General features: G+C 46.5%; 3 protein-coding genes across 6 annotated transcripts; all 3 read left to right on the top strand.

Annotated features, from left to right (window-relative positions):
• The first annotated feature begins 778 nt into the window (after positions 1–778).
• LOC117730417 (nuclear factor 7, ovary-like) lies at positions 779–3,799 on the top strand. Its single transcript, XM_034532125.1, has 3 exons — positions 779–847; positions 1,229–1,312; positions 1,458–3,799. The coding sequence occupies exon 3, from the start codon at positions 1,473–1,475 to the stop codon at positions 2,916–2,918; it is 1,446 nt and encodes a 481-aa protein (XP_034388016.1). The 5' UTR covers positions 779–847; positions 1,229–1,312; positions 1,458–1,472; the 3' UTR covers positions 2,919–3,799.
• On the top strand, positions 1,235–12,760 carry LOC117730411 (nuclear factor 7, ovary-like). 4 transcript variants are annotated; one of them, XM_034532109.1, is made up of 3 exons: positions 9,857–10,036; positions 10,848–10,937; positions 11,095–12,760. In XM_034532109.1, exons 1-3 carry the CDS (start codon positions 9,872–9,874, stop codon positions 12,499–12,501), a joined length of 1,662 nt encoding a protein of 553 aa, XP_034388000.1. In that variant the 5' UTR covers positions 9,857–9,871; the 3' UTR covers positions 12,502–12,760. The 4 variants fall into 4 exon arrangements, with proteins under 4 accessions (XP_034388004.1, XP_034388000.1, XP_034388001.1 ...); XM_034532111.1 differs by having other exon boundaries at positions 9,948–10,074; XM_034532113.1 differs by lacking the exons at positions 9,857–10,036; positions 10,848–10,937 and adding an exon at positions 1,235–1,312.
• LOC117731122 (tripartite motif-containing protein 35-like) lies at positions 2,954–6,565 on the top strand. Its single transcript, XM_034533277.1, is given in 5 exon segments — positions 2,954–2,965; positions 3,887–3,909; positions 4,097–4,447; positions 4,546–5,870; positions 5,873–6,565. Coding segments are annotated over 5 exon segments (2,052 nt in total). The 3' UTR covers positions 6,214–6,565.
• Positions 12,761–20,235: the final 7,475 nt, after the last annotated feature.

Raw genomic sequence — 20,235 nt, 5'->3', positions numbered from 1 at the left:
GGCGACGGGACACGGGGAACTGGAGTCGGCCGGGGACGGCGACGGGACACGGGGAACTGGAGTCGGCCGTGGACGGCGACGGGATACGGGGAACTGGAGTCGGCCGGGGACGGCGACGGGACACGGGGAACTGGAGTCTGCAACTTCCTGATTTTACAAAATGGAAGTTATTTTACTGGGCCCTGAACACCTCAGAGATCAATTATCTGGTGGTGTGGTTTCTGTAGATGGCATTGCCCTGGCATCCAGCATCACTGTAAAGAATCTGGGCGTTATCTTTGACCGGTACTTGTCCTTTAACTCCCACGTGAAGCAAATCTCAAGGACTGCATTTTATCATCTACGCAACATTTAAAAAATCAGGCACATCTTGTCTCTTGTCTTTATGGGGAGTTTTTCCTGATCCGATGTGAGGTCCGACAGGGATGTCGTATGTGTACAGATTGTAAAGCCCTCTGAGGCAAATTTGTAATTTGTGATTTTGGGCTATAGAAAATAAACTGAATTGAATTCACCTGGACAAAGACAGTGGAGGTGAAGTATTGCCTTTGCTTTGTAGTCTCTGGTGAAGAGCAGACGTCCCAGGTAGGCTGTGATTACGTGGTACGGGGCTAATCTTAGTCCTCGCCCTCATCGTGGAGCAACTCTTCTTGTGAGAAAGATCTGGCTTATCACAGTAATTAACCCTTTTGATGAAGCTCCACCCCTCGCATGACTCACCTGAGCCACACCGGGGAACACAAGGTGTGTTTCTGTGGAATCAAGAGAGAAAGACACACCTTCACTATCGTCGTCCATAGAGGTGCAGGAGGCCGAGCTGGAAAACTGCTGACTTCACACTCCGAATGTGAGTTTACCACCAAAACCCACCTTCCTCATTTTGTCTCCCTTTTTCCTATTTTTGTTTTATTTTAATGTTTATTTCAATCTTCTTGTTTCCACTCCCCTCCTCTCCTTGTTTCTTGTCACGTTATTCGTTAAATTATAATTTAAACTTTAATGTAATAAACTTCACCACCTCTGTCTGTCTGTCTGGTTGTCTCTCTCTCTCTCAAACTGTAACTTCAGACGTGTTGCTTCCTGCTTCATGTCGGGCCGCAGTAGAATCATAAAACACGGAATTTAACTGCACAGCAGTAAACAGCCAGTACAGACCACAAGGTCGGCAACGCCTGTAATCAGTTATCCATGTTTGATTAACCTGATCGATAATCAATGCTGCGTCCAGCGTGACGAATCCGGGAAGGACTCGTCGTTCCTGCTGAAACCTGATCGAGTTGCGAACGTCATCGTCTTCAAAGGTTTCTATGAGGTAAACCCAACGTTTTTAAACTAACTCGGTGTCGGTAGCGTTTTCAAACGCCACAAAGCAAAAGATCTGCTTCTTTTAAATGGAAATGTAGTCGGGTGGATGGAGCCTGATTTACAGTCTGCTGTGCGTCTGCTTTGGTTTTCAGCGTTCTACAAACACAATGGCTTCCAGATCAGAGGATCTCTCCTGCTCCATCTGCCAGGACGTCTTCAAGGATCCGGTTGTCCTGTCCTGTAGCCACAGCTTCTGTAAAGACTGTCTGAAGAGATGGTGGAGAGAGAAACTAACTCAGGAGTGTCCAGTTTGTAACAGAAGATCCTCAAGGAGTGAACCGCCTGTTAGTTTGGTGATAAAGAACCTGTGTGAGTCCTTCTTACTGCAGAGAGACCAGAGAGCTCCAGAGACTCTCTGCAGTCTGCACTCTGAGAAACTCAAACTCTTCTGTCTGGACCATCAGCAGCCGGTGTGTGTCGTCTGCAGAGATTCAGAGAAACACACCGACCACAGATTCAAACCCATCGATGAAGCTGCAGAGGATCTCAAAGAGGAGCTCCAGAGATCCCTGAAGCCCTTAAAGGAGAAACTGAAGCTGTTTGAACAAGTCAAAGGAAACTGTGATCAAACAGCAGAACACATGAAGGTCCAGGTCCAACACACAGAGAGACAGATTCAGGATCAGTTTAAGAAGCTTCATCAGTTTCTAGAGGAGGAAGAGGAGGCCAGGATCTCTGCTCTGAGGGAGGAAGAGGAGCAGAAGAGTGGGGTGATGAAGGAGAAGATGGAGGCTCTGAGCAGAGGGATAGCAGCTCTTTCAGACACAGTCAGAGCCACAGAGGACGAGCTGAGAGCTGAAGACGTCTCGTTCCTCAACAACTACAAGGCTGCAGTGGAAAGAGTCCAGCAGCGCCCCCTGCTGGAGGATCCACAGCTGCTCTCAGGAGCTCTGATAGACGAGGCCAAACACCTGGGCAACCTGACCTTCAACATCTGGAGCAAGATGAAGGACCTGGTCTCCGACAGTCCTGTGGTTCTGGACCCAAACTCTGCTCATCCAGACCTCATCCTGTCTGAAGACCTGACCAGTGTCAGAGGAGGAGAGAGACAGAAGCTTCCTGAAAACCAAGAGAGGTCTAATAACTTTAAACCCATCCTTGGTTTTGTCTCAAGGACTCAGTGCTGGGATGTGAGCGTTAAAGACAGTGCATCTTGGTTTCTGGGTGTGGCAAAAGAGCCTGTTGAGAGGAACGGAAGTATGTGGTCTAGAATATGGAGAATAGGGTTCTCTCATGGTAAATATAAAGCCTTCGCCCCTTTGGCCCCACCGATCGTTCTATCGGAACCGAAGAAGCTCCAGATGATCCGAGTGAATCTGGACTGGGACCGAGGACTACTGTCGTTCTCTGACCCTAACACCAACACACACATACACACCTTCACGCACACCTTCACCGAGAAGGTGTTTCCATACTTCAGCGGTCGCGATGAATTCCCGACAGAGGCAGTAGGCGACGGTGGGAAATGCGCGGAGCGCGTCGTGCCCGATGACGATCGTCCGGAGAGGCAGCTGTGGCGGGTGTGGCTCAGCGGTGCAGCTGGTCGCCCGTAGAGCGTTCCATCGCGGGGCTCCTCAAATCCACGTCCATGTGTCCTCGGGCAAGAGGCCGAACCCCCGAATTGCTCTGCGAGACTTGACTCGTCTGCTGGACAGGTGACACCTGGTGGCCACAGCCGCCAGCATGTGAACGGCATGAGTGACGTTGTTTAAAAGTGCTTTCCAGAACGTTTTCATTGGATTTGACCCGGAATGATACCTGAATATTATTTCCTTGCTGATTTGGGGAAACAAAAGTAGTCTCTGCTCCTCTGTCACTCTGAATCAGAAGATCAAAATGTTGAATAAATGAAGAAGAATGTCCTTTTTCATGACGCCGTCTGAAAAAAGAGGTTTCAGACTTTTGAATTAAAGCAATAAAACAACAATGCAAGCTGGAAACAAGTGACGATGTTCTGGATGAGTTGGCGGCCACCCCCGTATTAATTTCAGGGAGGTTTTCCAATGTTTCGTCTCACAAGCAGATTATGCAGAAGTTTAATTTTTTTGGACTATTTATTTGCATGCAAGTTAACCTAAACAGTTTAATCTTTTGGCTTGGTTTCACTAACCATCATTTCAGTCACATTTGATCAACATAAGTACACATAATACCGTTGTCTGTGGTTATAGTTTATAATGATTTTTGTTGTTGAGGCAGTGCGCATGATTTTAGTCTGTTATGAACATTTAAAACCTTCATAATGTATTTCATAGCCTTTTTAATCTGTAACCTGCTTGTTTTTAATCTTCTTTTAAACAACTTTAACTGTAAACCAATAAAGGATGAATTGAAGAAGGAGATATGTATATGTATGGAACATTTAAATATGTAATTGTTTTAGGTATCATACATTACGAGTCTACACAAGCTGCATTGTTTGAAAATAAAAATACAAATGTTGAGAAAAGAAGTTTATTTGATCGTATTAACTTTATTGGCATCTCGTAAACACCCGTCTGCTCGCCCCTCCCCCTCCAAGCATACCGGAGAGGCGTCCCTCAGGTAAGGAGAGTTATCTTTAGGATTTTATAACCAGAAGATACTCTTATCAAAACTCCGCTTTTCTACACCTCAAATAATTACTTCTACAAACTCATATAGAACCAGGATTATGATCTATATTTAAAATAAATGTACGGCGATGGGACACGAGGAGCTGGAGTCGACGACGGGACACGGGGAGTTGTAGTCGGCCGGGGACGGCGACGGGGACGGCGACGGGACACGGAGAACTGGAGTCGACGGGGGCGGCGACGGGACACGGAGAACTGGAGTCGACGGGGCGGCGACGGGATACGGAGAACTGGAGTCGACGACGGGACACGGGGAGTTGTAGTCGGCCGGGGACGGCGACGGGACACAGGGAACTGGAGTCGACGGGGACGGCGACGGGACACGGAGAACTGGAGTCGACGACGGGACACGGGGAACTGGAGTCGGCGACGGGACACGGGGAACTGGAGTCGGCGACGGGACACGGGGAACTGGAGTCGGCCGGGGACGGCGACGGGATACAGGGAACTGGAGTCGGCCGGGGACGGCGACAGGATACAGGGAACTGGAGTCGGCCGGGGACGGCGACGGGACACGGGGAACTGGAGTCGGCCGGGGACGGCGACGGGATACGGGGAACTGGAGTCGGCCGGGGACGGCGACGGGACACGGAGAACTGGAGTCGACGACGGGACACGGGGAACTGGAGTCGACGGGGACGGCGACGGGACACGGGGAACTGGAGTCGACGGGGACGGCGACGGGACACGGGGAACTGGAGTCGGCGGGGACGGCGACGGGACACGGGGAACTGGAGTCGACGGGGACGGCGACGGGATACGGAGAACTCTCGTGCTCCGTCTGCTGTGACGTCTTCAAGGATCCGGTTGTCCTGTCCTGTAGCCACAGCTTCTGTAAAGACTGTCTGAAGAGATGGTGGAGAGGGAAACAAATACAGGAGTGTCCAGTTTGTAGGAGAAGATCAAGGAGTCGACCAACTTGTAACCTGGTTTTAAAGAACCTGTGTGAGTCTTTTTTACTAGAGAGAGACCAGAGGGCTTCAGGGTTTTTCTGCAGTCTGCACTCTGAGAAACTCAAACTCTTCTGTCTGGACCATCAGCAGCCGGTGTGTCTTGTCTGCAGAGATTCAGGGAGACACACCAACCACAGGTTCAAACCCATCAATGAAGTTGCACAAAATCTCAAAAAGGAGCTCCAGAAATCCCTGAAGCCCTTAAAGGAGAAACTGAAGGTGTTTGAACAAGTCAAAGGAAACTGTGATCAAACAGCAGAACACATGAAGGTCCAGGCCCGACGAGCAGAGAGACAGATTCAGGATCAGTTTAAGAAGCTTCACCAGTTTCTAGAGGAGGAAGAGGTGGTCAGGATGGTTGCACTGTGGGAGGAAGAGGAGCAGAAGAGTGGGGTGATGAAGGAGAAGATGGAGGCTCTGAGCAGAGGGATAGCAGCTCTTTCAGACACAGTCAGAGCCACAGAGGACGAGCTGAGAGCTGAAGACGTCTTGTTCCTCAACAACTACAAGGCTGCAGTGGAAAGAGTCCAGCAGCGCCCCCTGCTGGAGGATCCACAGCTGCTCTCAGGAGCTCTGATAGACGAGGCTAAACACCTGGGCAACCTGACCTTCAACATCTGGAGCAAGATAAAGGACCTGGTCTCCTACACTCCTGTGGTTCTGGACCCAAACACTTCTCATCCAGGACTCCTCCTGTCTGAAGACCTGACCAGTGTGAGAGGAGGACAGAGACAAAAGCTTCCTGAAAACCAAGAGAGGATTGATTCCTGTCTCTGTGTTCTGGGCTCCGAGGGGTTTAACTCGGGGACTCACAGCTGGGACGTTGAGGTTCGAGACAATAAATCCTGGTTTCTGGGTGTGGCAAACGAGTCTGTGGAGAGGAAAGGGAGAGTACGGTCTGGAATATGGAGCATAGGATTCTCTAATGGTAAATATAAGCCTTCTCTCCATCAATCCAATCAATCATTCTCGGATTTAAGAAGAACCCAGAGAGGATCAGAGTTAAACTGTGCTGGACAAGTGGAAAACTGTCTTTCTCCGATGCTGACACCAACACACACATATACACCTTCACACATACTTTTACTGAGAGGATGTTTCCATACTTCACCAATCATGATGGATTCCCAATTAAGATTTTACCAAAGAAGGAGGAGGATGATAAAGTTAACGTTGATGATGATGCTGGTGAAGACGATGCTGATGAAGATGATGACGATTATGACGATGATGATGATGATCACGACAGATTCTACAATTTGAGACATCAAGGTCTTTAAAAGATGCTCCGTTGTTTTTTAATATGAAGTAATTGTATCGTGGTTGACCCAAAATGAATAGTCGATCAGGAGAACCGAAATAGACGGACAACAAACATGGGACAGCTGTAAAGATGAGAAGGGATTTTATTTTTGTCACTCGGAATCAAAAGATCAAAATATAAACGTTGAATAAATGATCATCATTCAAGATCAGTTCAGTCACATTTGATCAACATAAATACACAAATAATGCCGTTGTCTTTGGTTATAGTTTATAATGATCTGTGTTGTTGAGGCAGTGGGCATGATTTAGTCTAGTATGAACATCTAAAACCTTCATAATGTATTTCATAGCCTTTTTAAATCTGTAACCTGCTGTAATTGTTTTGTTTTTAAATCTTCTTTTAAACAACTTTAACTGTAAACTAATAAAGGATGAATTGAAAAAGGAGATATGTATATGTATTGAACATTTAAATATGTATTTTTAGCTATATTATATTACTAGTCTAACACGAGTTGTATTGTTTGAAAATAAAAATACAAATGTTCAGAAAATAAGTTTCTTGGATGGTAAAGCCATCATAGACTGACTGGGCCTGTATCCGGAGTACCACCGGCTGAGGTTCTGCGAGACCAGGCTGGGGCCCGAGGTCCGTCCATTCGCTTTTGCCCAGCGGCTAAAAAACTGCGCCACTAGATAATAATAATAATAATCCATTTAATTTATATAGAGCTTTTTAAGGTACTCAAAGACACTTTACATCTTACATTCATACACCGTAGACACAGCTACGGGGAGCAATTTGGGGTTAAGTGTCTTGCTCAAGGACACATCGCCTAGGGCGGGGATTGAACCACGAACCCCCTGATTGAAAGATGGACCTGCTAACCACAGACCCATAGTCGCCCCGGACAGATGGCTGCAATCCGGGACTCGGGGTAGGGGGGGCGGCGGGGTCTGCTGTCACCTTGGCAGAGGACCACCTTGCGGTACCAAGCCAGCTTCGGCCAGGCCGACACCCGCCCCACAGAAGAGGCTACCGCCGCAGCTCCTGGCGCGGCTCTGTGGCCAGCACCCCTCTCTCGGGTCCCTGATCCACTGACCACGGGCAGAACCCCCACCTTTCCCGATCTTCAGGGGGTTTCTCAGACATCAGGGAAGGAGTGTTGGAGGTGCGGGCAGCCCGGGCACTTCCGGAAGGAGTGTCCATTGATGGAAGTGGGCCAGGTGATTCAAGTGGTCGGCTCTCCAACGACCTCCCCCGGTCCAGGAGAGACGTACCGCGTCCCGTTGAGAATCTAGGGGGGTACACGTCAGAATTCGGGCTGTACGCAATCTATGATCCACCAGAGCCTGGTTTGGCCCGGGGCATTGGTGGAGGCGTTGTGGGTGGAAATTAGGTGCGTGCATGGGGACGTTCACGACTATCCCATAGTGTCAGTGTAAATTAGACACGGGGGGGAGCATAACGTGAAGGTCGCGGTTAGCTCCCGCCTTATGCACCTTCTAATCTTGGGTACAGATTGTCCGGGGTTTAACAAATTAATGGGGCAGGCTGTGGGGGTGCGTTCACGGCAGGCAGGGTCATACGGTGTGTACTGTGCTCACCGGCGACGTGAGGTTGTCCGACACTGCAGACGAGGAAGGAGAACCGGCAGTGTGTACCACCCACAGACTGATGGTCTGGTGGAGCGTCTGAATAAGACTTTGAAGTCCATGATGCGTAAATTTATTAATGAAGATGAACGTAATTGGGATAAATGGCTTGACTCTGTTGTTTGCAGTGTGGGAGGTTCCCCAGGCCGCCACACGTATTTTCTCTTTGAACTGTTGTTTGGCAAAAATGGGAGAAGGGGCCGAGCACCATCAGTGAACAGAATGACGTGAACTACCAACAGAACCGGTTCCACTGCATGACTTGAAGTTCAACTCAATTAAACTGGAGTGTCTACACCTTACAGGAAGTCTCGCCCTCAGGTGAGACACACAGTGAACTCTGGCCTGAAGCCGCCAGCTGGTTAACAGATATCTAAGAGACTGATTGATCCGGGCAATCTGAGCAGTTCCATGTTTGCAGAACAAACACACAGAACCGGAGCAGCTGTTCACCTGGACAAAGACAGTGGAGGTGAAGTATTGCATTTGCTTTGTAGTCTCTGGTGAAGAGCGGACTACGTCACAGGTAGGCTGTGATTACATGGTATGGCGATAATCTTAGGCCCCGCCCCCATCGTGGAGCTATTCATCTTGTGAGAATGATGAACCTCTGGCCTTTCACAGTAATAAACCCTTTGGATGAAGCTCCACCCCTCGCATGACTCACCTGAAGGCACACCGGAGAATACAAGGTGTGATTGAGAGAGACCATGTATAGCTAGCGAACGTTAGCCTAACATACACCATGTATAGCTAGCGAATGTTAGCCTAACATACACCATGTATAGCTAGCGAACGTTAGCCTAACAGACACCATGTATAGCTAGCGAACGTTAGCCTAACATACACCATGTATAGCTAGCGAATGTTAGCCTAACATACACCATGTATAGCTAGCGAACGTTAGCCTAACATACACCATGTATAGCTAGCGAACGTTAGCCTAACATACACCATGTATAGCTAGCGAGCGTTAGCCTAACATACACCATGTATAGCTAGCGAATGTTAGCCTAACATACACCATGTATAGCTAGCGAACATTAGCCTAACATACACCATGTATAGCTAGTGAACATTAGCCTAACATACACCATGTATAGCTAGTGAACATTAGCCTAACATACACCATGTATAGCTAGCGAACGTTAGCCTAACATACACCATGTATAGCTAGCGAGCGTTAGCCTAACATACACCATGTATAGCTAGCGAACGTTAGCCTAACATACACCATGTATAGCTAGCGAACATTAGCCTAACATACACCATGTATAGCTAGTGAACGTTAGCCTAACATACACCATGTATAGCTAGTGTTACATGTAATAAATTATTGTTTAAGTGAAATAGATCAACCATAAGAACCATAATAAAGCAAATAATGCAGTTGGAGTAAGGACGTCTTTTATATTTGATAAAGTTCTTTTATTGTGCTTGATTGTTTTCCATTCTGTATAATTTCTTTAGTTTTGAGAACGTAAAGCCTCCATAACTGACTGAACCTGCTGTGATGTTTTTTTAATGATTCTTTTAATGATTTTGACTCCATACAGAACAGTGGGCGGTTCCTTCAGTAAACAGAATGACGAACTCCCAACAGGACCGGTTCCACTGCATGACTTCCCTTCAGCATCATCCGAGTTCAACTCAATTAAACTGGAGTGTCTACACCTTACAGGAAGTCTCGCCCTCAGGTGAGACACACAGTGAACTCTGGCCTGAAGCCGCCAGCTGGTTAACAGATATCTAAGAGACTGATTGATCCGGGGCAATCTGAGCAGTTCCATGTTTGCAGAACAAACACACAGAACCGGAGCAGCTGTTCACCTGGACAAAGACAGTGGAGGTGAAGTATTGCATTTGCTTTGTAGTCTCTGGTGAAGAGCGGACTACGTCACAGGTAGGCTGTGATTACATGGTATGGCGATAATCTTAGGCCCCGCCCCCATCGTGGAGCTATTCATCTTGTGAGAATGATGAACCTCTGGCCTTTCACAGTAATAAACCCTTTGGATGAAGCTCCACCCCTCGCATGACTCACCTGAAGACACACCGGGGAACACAAGGTGTGTTTCTGTGGAATCAAGAGAGAGAGAGACACCTTCACTCACATCGTCCACTGAGAGCCGACAGGTGCAGGAGGCTGAGCTGGAAAACTGCTGCCTTCACACTCTGAATGTGAGTTTACCACCAAAAAAAAAAGTTTCACTTTCCAGGTGAGGATGTAAGGGAGGAGATTGGTTGCTTATGGTTACAGAAAATTCAACAGACTGTTATCGTTCTCTTTAATAATAGAAGGTCGTGCTTTGATACCTAAGATCTTTCTTCATAACCTTCTTCTATATAATCAAAGGGTTTTTTATCTCTCTCTCCTCCTCGTTTTGTCTCCCTTTTTCCTATTCTTGTTTTATTTTAATGTTTACTTCAATCTCTCCTTATGTCCTCCCGTTTCATCTCCACTACCTTCCTCTTGTTTCTTGTCATGTTATTGGTTAAATTATGAATTAAACTTTACTGTCATGAACTTCACCACCTCCGTCTGTCCATCTCTACCCCCTTCTCTCTCTCTCTCTCTCTCTCTCTCCCCCCTCTCTCTCTCTTAATGTACTTTAAACTGAACACTTACAAATCAAAGTTTTACTAGATTATGGGTCAATAAATTCGCCCGTCACACGTGTCTCACTCGTTTCGTTGTTGTCTGATGTTCCATTCGCATTTATGCTTTTGTTCGTTTACAGTTTCTTTGTGAACTTCGCAACATATTTAAGCTTTGATGAGAAACGGAAAGTCCTACGTTTTGTGTCCTTCGCCCGCAAACTAACTTCAGACGTGTTGCTTCCTGCTTCATGTCGGGCCGTATAGTAGAATCATAAAACACTGAATTTAACAGCACAGCAGTAAACAGCCAGTACAGACTACAAGGTAAGCAACGCCTGTAATCAGTTATCCATGTTCAATTAACCTGATCGATAATCAATGCTGCGTCCAGCGTGACGAATCCAGGAAGGACTCGTCGTTCCTGCTGGAACCCGATCGAGTAGCCAACGTCATCGTCTTCAAAGGTGTATGTTTCTACGAGGTAAACCCAACGTTTTCAAACTAACTCGGTGTCGGTAGCGTTTTAAACTCCTGAGTAGTGTGGACGAAGCAAAAGATATACCTTTTTAAAAATGGAAATGTAGTCGGGTGGATGGAGCCTGATTTACAGTCTGCTGTGCGTCTGCTTTGGTTTTCAGCGTTCGACAAACACAATGGCTTCCAGATCAGAGGATCTCTCCTGCTCCATCTGCCAGGACGTCTTCAAGGATCCGGTTGTCCTGTCCTGTAGCCACAGCTTCTGTAAAGACTGTCTGAAGAGATGGTGGAGAGAGAAACTAACTCAGGAGTGTCCAGTTTGTAACAGAAGATCCTCAAGGAGTGAACCGCCTGTTAGTTTGGTGATAAAGAACCTGTGTGAGTCCTTCTTACTGCAGAGAGACCAGAGAGCTCCAGAGACTCTCTGCAGTCTGCACTCTGAGAAACTCAAACTCTTCTGTCTGGACCATCAGCAGCCGGTGTGTGTCGTCTGCAGAGATTCAAGGAGACATACGGACCATAGTTTCAAACCCATCAATGAAGTTGCACAAGATCTCAAAAAGGAGCTCCAGAAATCCCTGAAGCCCTTAAAGGAGAAATTGAAGGTGTTTGAACAAGTCAAAGGAAACTGTGATAAAACAGCAGAACACATGAAGGTCCAGGTCCAATGCACAGAGAGGAAGATTCAGGATCAGTTTAAGAAGCTTCACCAGTTTCTAGAGGAGGAAGAGGAGGCCAGGATCTCTGCTCTGAGGAAGGAAGAGGAGCAGAAGAGTGGGGTGATGAAGGAGAAGATGGAGGCTCTGAGCAGAGGGATAGCAGCTCTTTCAGACACAGTCAGAGCCACAGAGGACGAGCTGAGAGCTGAAGACGTCTCGTTCCTCAACAACTACAAGGCTGCAGTGGAAAGAGTCCAGCAGCGCCCCCTGCTGGAGGATCCACAGCTGCTCTCAGGAGCTCTGATAGACGAGGCCAAACACCTGGGCAACCTGACCTTCAACATCTGGGACAAGATGAAGGACCTGGTCTCCTACACTCCTGTGGTTCTGGACCCAAACACTGCTCATCCAGACCTCATCCTGTCTGAAGACCTGACCAGTGTGAGACGCGGAAAAACACAGAAGCTTCCCGAAAACCCCGAGAGGTTTGATTCCACGTACCCCGTCCTGGGCTCTGAGGGGTTTAACTCGGGGATCCACAGCTGGGACGTTGAGGTCGGGGACAGTCCGACCTGGTTTCTGGGCGTGGCAAAGGAGTCCGTGGAGAGGAAAGGGGTCACGTGGTCTAGAATGTGGAGAATAGGGTTCTCTAGTGGTACATATAAAGTCTTCGCCCCGTCGAACCAATCGGTAACCTTCACGATGATGAAGAAGCTCCGGAGGATCCGAATCTTCCTGGACTGGAAAAGAGGATATCTGTCGTTCTCCGATCCTGACGCCAACACACACATTTACAGCTTCACACACAAGTTCACCCAGAAGCTGTTTCCATACATTAGCACCAGCAATAAATTCCCCATTAAGATTCTACCGCAGCTGGATTACGGTGGCGGTGGCTGTTGGTGGTGACCGGCACTCGCCCTCTGAACGGGAGGTCGGCCGCGAAGTGTCACCGTGTTTGTTGATTTAGACTTTCAATGATTCGTCAGATAAAACTGAAATAGATTTTCTTAAAAAAAATTTTTTGTTGCTTTGATGGGGTTGTTGTGTGTGTGTGTGTGTTGATTGCCAGTGGGATGTTATTGTTTTTATTATTATTTTTCACAAGCTTTATTACTGCGTCACACATAAGGAGCAGATTTTAAGTGATTTTAACTCATTAAAAGTGGTGTAGAAGTTATAAATAAATAAAATAATTAATTCTTATGATATATAAAACATGTCCGTGTGTTTTATCTACGTCATCGTATGTTCATAGGGGTCACCGGCAAAATAAACCTATCAATAAACAATATTATTTTTATTGATAATAATATGTAAAAAATGTTTTAATCTTATAAAGCAAGACTGTATCCACATGAAGGCTCATGGGTAAGATTACGGTGCCAGGACCGAAAACCAGTAAGCGATACCGATGCGAACGCCGGTCTGTGATTGGCGGTTTAAAAGCACTCCTACGGGATTTGGACTGACATAAATATGTATTTTTGTTGTTTTTGTTGTGAAGTTTTAATGTAATAAAACTGATTGTGTGCAGAGGAGTTTGGCAACACACACACACACACAACGAAAAAACAAACACGACTGTGAGCGCACACACACTGAGCCTGAGAGTCACTGTGACAGCAGCAGCAGGAAGTCACGTTCAAGGTGAGCTGATATCATACGGACATCAAACGGACGGCTTATCTGGAGCCCAACGAGCGGCGGGATGAAGGCCGACCGCGGGCGCCAGGAACGACTTCACGTGGAATAAACAACTCTTATTTGGGTTTTTATTTTCAGCCCGACAGGCCGAGCGTCCCGAGTCGCCTCCGCAGCGTCTGGGATGTCACTCAAAGAGCTCAGGTCTCTTTTCCTTTGACTCACCTGTAATCTAACTATACAATTACCAAAAATGTCATGTAAAGTACATCATTGATATTTATCATGACTGACGGGTGAAGAGATTTAGAGAGTAACTAAGTATATTTACTCAAGTACTGCATTCAAAATGTCTATATATCTAATATAAATAGATCCGTGACCTTTGACCTTGAAGCGTTTGCACTCTATTACACAGGAACAGAGTCGCTCTGATTTCTTTCTGATGAGATCATTCCCTGATTACATTACGCACACACACACACACACACACACACACACACACACACACAAAGAAAACAAACAAGTGTGACAATGTAGCGACTCTGTTTGTCGTGTCGGCGTTTTAAATAAACAAGCGGGCTCGAACTCTTGCTGAGTTTTGGAGGACTCGTCCTCGCGTGACGTTCAAAGACAGGAGGACAAAGCCACGTTTCTCAGAGAGGTCAACAGCATGAGCTCAGGGAGAGAGGCTTTAAAATTCATAAAGAAAACCCTTCACTCTCTTAGTGGAGCGAGAGGGAATAAAACCCTGTGATCTGACCACTTTAGTGTGTATTGTGTGTGAGTCTTTCCCTCTGAGACGTATCGGAGTAGAAACACACACTTCAAATACTTGGAAATACTCCAGTTAAGTACAAATACTTTGAATTTGTACTTATAAGCCAGTACATGTGTGTTAGCTTCTCTTCTCACCACTAGAGGTCCTCGGTGGTTTCAGTTTGAGATGAACTGACTCTCTCTCTCTGTCTTTGTTTGAATCTCTCTCTCTCTCTCTCTCTATATATATAGAGAGAGATATATATCTATATATCTCTCTCTCTCTCCCCCCCCTCTCTCTCTATATATATATATATATATACATAAATATATATGTATATATATGTATATATATATATGTATATATGTTTGAATCTCTCTCTCTCTCTCTATATATATATATATGTATATTTGAATATATATATATATGTATATATGTTTGAATATCTCTCTCTCTCTCTATGTATATATATATATATATGTATATATGTTTGAATCTCTCTCTCTCTCTCTATATATATATGTATATTTGAATATATATATATATGTATATATGTTTGAATATCTCTCTCTCTCTCTCTATGTATATATATATATATATGTATATATATTTGAATCTCTCTCTATATATATGTATATATGTTTAAATCTCTCTCTTTCTCTCTCTCTCTCTATATATATATATATATGTATATATATATATATATTTATATGTTTAAATCTCTCTTTCTCTCTCTCTCTCTCTCTATATATATATCCATCCATCCATCCATCCATTTTCAATACCGCTTATCCTCATTAGGGTCGCGGAGGCGCTGGAGCCTATCCCAGCTGACATAGGGCGAAGGCAGGGGACACCCTGGACAGGCCGCCAGTCCATCGAGGATATATATATATATATATATATATATATATATATATATGTATATATACATATATATATATATGTATATATATATATATATGTATATATATATACATATATATATATATGTTTGAATCTCTCTCTCTCTCCCCTTCTCTATTTGTCTTTATTTGAATCTCTCTCCCCCCCCCCCCTTGTTCTCTCTCATCCGTTGACTGAAAACAAAAGGCTCTGATCCGTCCAGTAAACAGACATCATTCTGCTCCAGAACTTTCTGCCAAGTTTCACCTCGCTGTGTTTGAGCTCGCTGATCTGACACCGATATACAGGACCACAGAGAGAGAGTGAGAGAGTGAGTGAGGGAGAGAGTGAGGGAGTGAGTGAGTGAGAGAGTGAGGGAGTGAGTGAGTGAGTGAGTTAGAGAGTGAGAGAGTGAGTGAGGGAGAGAGAGAGTGAGTGAGAGAGTGAGGGAGTGAGTGAGTGAGTGAGTTAGAGAGTGAGAGAGTGAGTGAGGGAGAGAGAGAGATTTTTTGATTTTTAGAAAACCTTTATTTTACATAAAAAAACGAACAAACAAACAGAAAATTGCACTTACTTCAAAACTAAATCAAACAACAAAAACAACCCAAAAAAAACAAACGCAACGCTTCTGTCCGCTGGTGGTCCCGAGACCCCGTTTAAATGTCATAGTCCAGGTTTCTCCTCCTCTGGGCTGAGTCGCTCCTCAGGGTTGCGCCTGAGGGTCACTCTTCAGGGCCGCTCTTCTGGACTGCTCCTCCATGCTGCTCGTCCGTGCTGCCCCTCTGGGCTGCTCCTCTGGGCTGCTCGTCCGGGCTGCTCCTCCTTGCTGCTCCTCCGGGCTGCTCCTCCGGATCTCCGGCCTCCTGTGCTTGGCTGTCAGCCTCCTCCTTCAGCCCTTTATTCACCACCGTCCTGATCTTCTGAAGCCTATAAATCTCCTGGCGTGTAAACCCTCTCCTCGTCTTGTTCTTCATATGAAGCCGGATAGATAGAATCAGCTTCGGCAGATCGGTGAAGTGCTTCTCCACTTCACACTTCCTATTCTTCGTGTCCTTGAGGAAATATTTCAGCCTGGCCAGACTATATTCCCTCTCACATTCAGTGTCATCAGAGGACCCACTCTCTGCCACAGAGTAGTCGTCCATACTGGACTCAGACTCATACCCTTGGCCCACAGGTCCCTTTTTTTTTTGCGAGCCTTCCTCGTCCCCCCCGGCCTTCCTCTTCAGAGGATGAAGCTTCTCCTCACCCTCCTCCATTTCCACCTCACTTTCTCCTTCCATGACCTGCCCACACTTTTCATTCCCTCCTCCTTCCTGCCCCCTACCCACCTCCACCTGTCCTCCAGTGCACCCCTGGCTGTCCTCCTGAATATGTGCCCCCCCCGGGCCGCCCCTGCCCCCTTTTCTTCCACCTCCAGTACTACACCTGCCCTCTCCCCCTCCATTTCCTGGGCCACCTCATCCCCTTCTTCTTCCTCTTCCTCCTGCTGCTGACCCATCTCAGCCCCTTCCTCTTCTTCTTCCTCCTGCTGCCCCACCTCTGCCCCTTCTGTGTTCACCTGCTTCCCTCCACTTCCCCTCCCTGTGCTCACCTGCTCCCCCCCACTTCCCCGCTCTGTGGTCACCTGCTTCACCCCACCCGCCTCCTCCTGTTGCTGCTCCCGACCCCCCTCCGTGTCCTCTCCGTCTTTGGGGTCCCCCCTGGTGTCGTCCTGTCCACCAGCCTTCCTCCGAGGACAGGCCCTGCTCTGATGCCCTTCCCTCCCACAGTTAAAACACTTCATATTGTCAGTTTTTGCATAAATGATAAAAAGAGAGTTATCAGCTCTCACCGTGAAGGTGATGTCCAAGTCCTCGCTCCTGCCATGAAGCAGCATGAAGCATTGCCTCCTGTGTGACACCACGTGCTTTAGTAGTGGAGAGCTGCTCCCAGAGGACATCTTCCTCACCTGGGACGTGACCCTCCCGTGCTTCGACAGCTCCCCCACCAGTACCTCGTCCTTCACGAACGGCGGCACGTTCGCCACCGTCACCCTCACCTCCGCCGTGACCAGAGGAGAGACGGGGACGTGCGTGTTGAACACCACGACCCCGCTCTCCACCACCGTGTTGACCTTGCTGATGCTGTCCAAGAACAAGACCACAGCTTTGTTCATGCGGGCAGCGGACTTCACGCTGCTGTAGCCCACCACCTCCCCCACCGCCAGACTGCAGTCCTCCACCGTGCACGGGAATACCGGCATAAGCCGAATCCCGTGTCTGCGTGTGAGCCAACTTTAGTCCATTTTGGCGTGCTAACTCCGCTAGCACGCCCACCGCTAGCTCCCCGCTAGCCCGCCGTTAGCACGTCGTTAGCGCGCGCCGGCGGCTCACAAACACCCACACTCAACCCACCAAACCCCCCTCGTGCACACAGTACCCCACTCAACACCGACACATACACTGATCTACACTCACGAGACACACGGGAAAAAACACGGGAAAAAACACCGTCAACTCCGAACATGACGCTCTCCGCTCCCAACCTCCGACCTCACGCTCAGAGAGAGAGAGAGAGTGAGTGAGTGAGAGAGTGAGGGAGTGAGTGAGTGAGTGAGAGAGTGAGTGAGAGAGTGAGTGAGTGAGAGAGTGAGGGAGTGAGTGAGAGAGTGAGGGAGGGAGAGAGTAAAAGAGTGAGGGAGAGAGTGAGAGTGAGGGAGGGAGTGAGAGAGTGAGTGAGGGAGTGAGTGCGAAAGTGAGGGAGAGAGAGAGGGAGAGAGAGTGAGGGAAAGAGGCAGTGAGAGAGTGAGGGAGTGAGGGAGAGAGAGAGAGTGAGTGAGGGAGTGAGTGAGAGAGTGAGTGAGAGAGTGAGTGAGGGAGTGAGTGCGAAAGTGAGGGAGAGAGAGTGAGGGAAAGAGGCAGTGAGAGAGTGAGGGAGAGAGAGAGTGAGTGAGTGAGAGAGTGAGAGTGAGGGAGTGAGTGAGGGAGAGAGTGAGTGAGAGTGAGAGTGAGAGAGAGTGAGTGCTCATCCCGTTGCCTTTTCTTTTCTTTTTTTACATCAGATTTGGTGAAAAGCAGCAGCAGCTCACAATGAGACTTCTCAAAAGGTGATCCAGGTTTCTAAATATGAAATGATGCCTTCAGGGCCCGAATATCTTCCTCCTCTGAGCCACAGCGCTGCATTGTCCTCCATTAAAAGTATTAAAACGTCATCCAGGAGAGACGTGTTCTTTCATCACCATCAACACGCTGCAGTGAACCGTCCTGCACCCACAGACACTCACTCCGGCACGACATGTGGATCAATCCCCCGCGGGAAATAGTCCCCAGTAAATGAAAACTACAGCGGCCAGGTGTTTTTAGAGGGTTTGAAACTACACTTTACTTTATTTGAAAGATTCAGGTGTTCTGTGGGGCTGAGATGAGGAAAAGGAAGTTAAAAAAAATAGTAAAACAGACAAACACATTGGTATAAATGAGGTATAACACCAACGAAACAAAAATTCCCCCTTTTGTGAAAAAAGAAGAGTTCGCTTTTCGTTTGAAAGAATTAAAAAAAATATTTTATTTGTATTATTTTATATATATTTTTTTGTATTTAGTTATGTTTCCACACTTAATACAGTTAATGTTTTATTTTTTTTTTGAATTTTCTGGCTCATAAAATAAACTATCTGGTGCAAATCCTATCCCATAAATAATGATAACACGAATGACTTAGCTAACGTCTCCCGAATTAGCTTACGTCTCCCTCTCAGATCAGTTGCACTTATGAGGCGTGTGATATTAGATATGAACGGCATTATGTGATGCCATCAGGATTTCTGCAAGGGCAAGATATTTGTGTGTATATATATATATATATATATATATAGAGAGAGAGAGAACTATGTTACCAAGTACCGGTAACACAGACGACGACATAACTGACCTACTTCTAAAATAAACGGCCCACATCATGATACGACAGCTCGAGCAGCTCAACGACTCCCCTTTTAAATATGGAAATCTGAGTCGCCGCATAATTTGTGCAATGATGTCGGCGATACTGCTGTGAACCCCCAAAAAACATCAACATGTTACGAAGCCGTGTGCACACGTTGTATATACACGCCCTCTGCAATCAGGTCAAAACTTCACTTTGTCCTTGTGCTAGTTAGCGGATGTTAGCGCGCTAAAAGACCCAGAGCTGAGATGATTTCTAAAAATGTAAAAAACAAATTGACAAAGATCAAAAACAAACATTGAACCTCAGCTTTGAACTATGTTAGCATTGCCATGTGTTAGCATCTAGCTGAAAGTAACACGGTACGACTGCAGACTCTCACAAGAGAAAACAATACTAACGATGCTAACGATACTAATGGTGATAATGGTACTAATGATGCTAATGCTGCTAACGGTGCAAACAATGTTAATGGCGCTAACGGTGCTAACAATGCTAATGGTCCTAACTGTGCTAACGATGTTAATGGTGCTAATGGTGTAAACAATACTAATGGTGCTAACGGTGCTAACAATGCTAATGGCGCTAACAATACTAATGGTCCTAACTGTGCTAACGATGTTAATGGTGCTAATGGTGTAAACAATACTAATGGTGCTAACGGTGCTAACAATGCTAATGGCGCTAACAATACTAATGGTCCTAACTGTGCTAACGATGTTAATGGTGCTAACGGTGCAAACGATACTAATGGTGCTAACGGTGCTAACAATGCTAATGACGCTAACAATACTAATGGTCCTAACTGTGCTAACGATGTTAATGGTGCTAACTGTGCAAACGATACTAATGGTGTTAACAATACTAATGGTGCTAACGGTGCTAACAATGCTAATGGTGCTAACGGTAAAAAAACAACAACAACATAACAGTATGAACCTGCTGTGTCAACAAAGCTCGGAGAAGCTCTGATTACAACACACACAGAGGGAGACTTCGTCCTCTGCTCAGGTGGACATTCCTCCACTATGTTGTGTCAATTAAATTAAAATGAACGCTACCATATTAATGCTCTGAATGTCGCGCATTGCTCCTCTAAAGGGAACCAATGTCACGTTTTGATGTGTGCGACAACAATCAGCCAAAGAAAGCAGAGACGAGCCGTAAAAAAAGAGCAAACGGGAGAAACTTTCCGTTGGAGGAAGAACGTCGTGAGAAAGTCACAAACACGTTTGTTTACACAGTAACGTCACAGCAATCAGATTCATATTCAAACACACTTCGTAGTGTCAGAGCAACACAGAGCAACACGTCTGAGTTGACGCAGCATTTTTTATTTGTTTTATTGGCTGCAGAAGTTTACGAGTGTGAACGTGTGGTTTTGAGATTTAACAGAAACATTCCGTTAACCGGTTTTCTGAGCTCTC

The sequence above is a fragment of the Cyclopterus lumpus genome, chromosome 5 (genome assembly GCF_009769545.1).
Source record: "Cyclopterus lumpus isolate fCycLum1 chromosome 5, fCycLum1.pri, whole genome shotgun sequence".
NCBI lineage: Eukaryota > Metazoa > Chordata > Actinopteri > Perciformes > Cyclopteridae > Cyclopterus > Cyclopterus lumpus.
Note: the sequence above shows the minus strand (reverse complement) of the source record. Positions and strands in the feature narration are given on the sequence as shown.

What these genes read in the sequence shown, in the direction of transcription:
- LOC117730417 (XM_034532125.1), top strand. Translation starts at nt 1,473, where the DNA reads ATGGCTTCCAGATCAGAGGATCTCTCCTGCTCCATCTGCCAGGACGTC.
- LOC117730411 (XM_034532109.1), top strand. Translation starts at nt 9,872, where the DNA reads ATGAAGCTCCACCCCTCGCATGACTCACCTGAAGACACACCGGGGAAC. An exon ending in GCTGCCTTCACACTCTGAAT is followed by an intron (nt 10,037 to 10,847) that starts GTGAGTTTACCA and finishes TGCTGCGTCCAG; the next exon opens with CGTGACGAATCCAGGAAGGA. An exon ending in AAGGTGTATGTTTCTACGAG is followed by an intron (nt 10,938 to 11,094) that starts GTAAACCCAACG and finishes TTTGGTTTTCAG; the next exon opens with CGTTCGACAAACACAATGGC.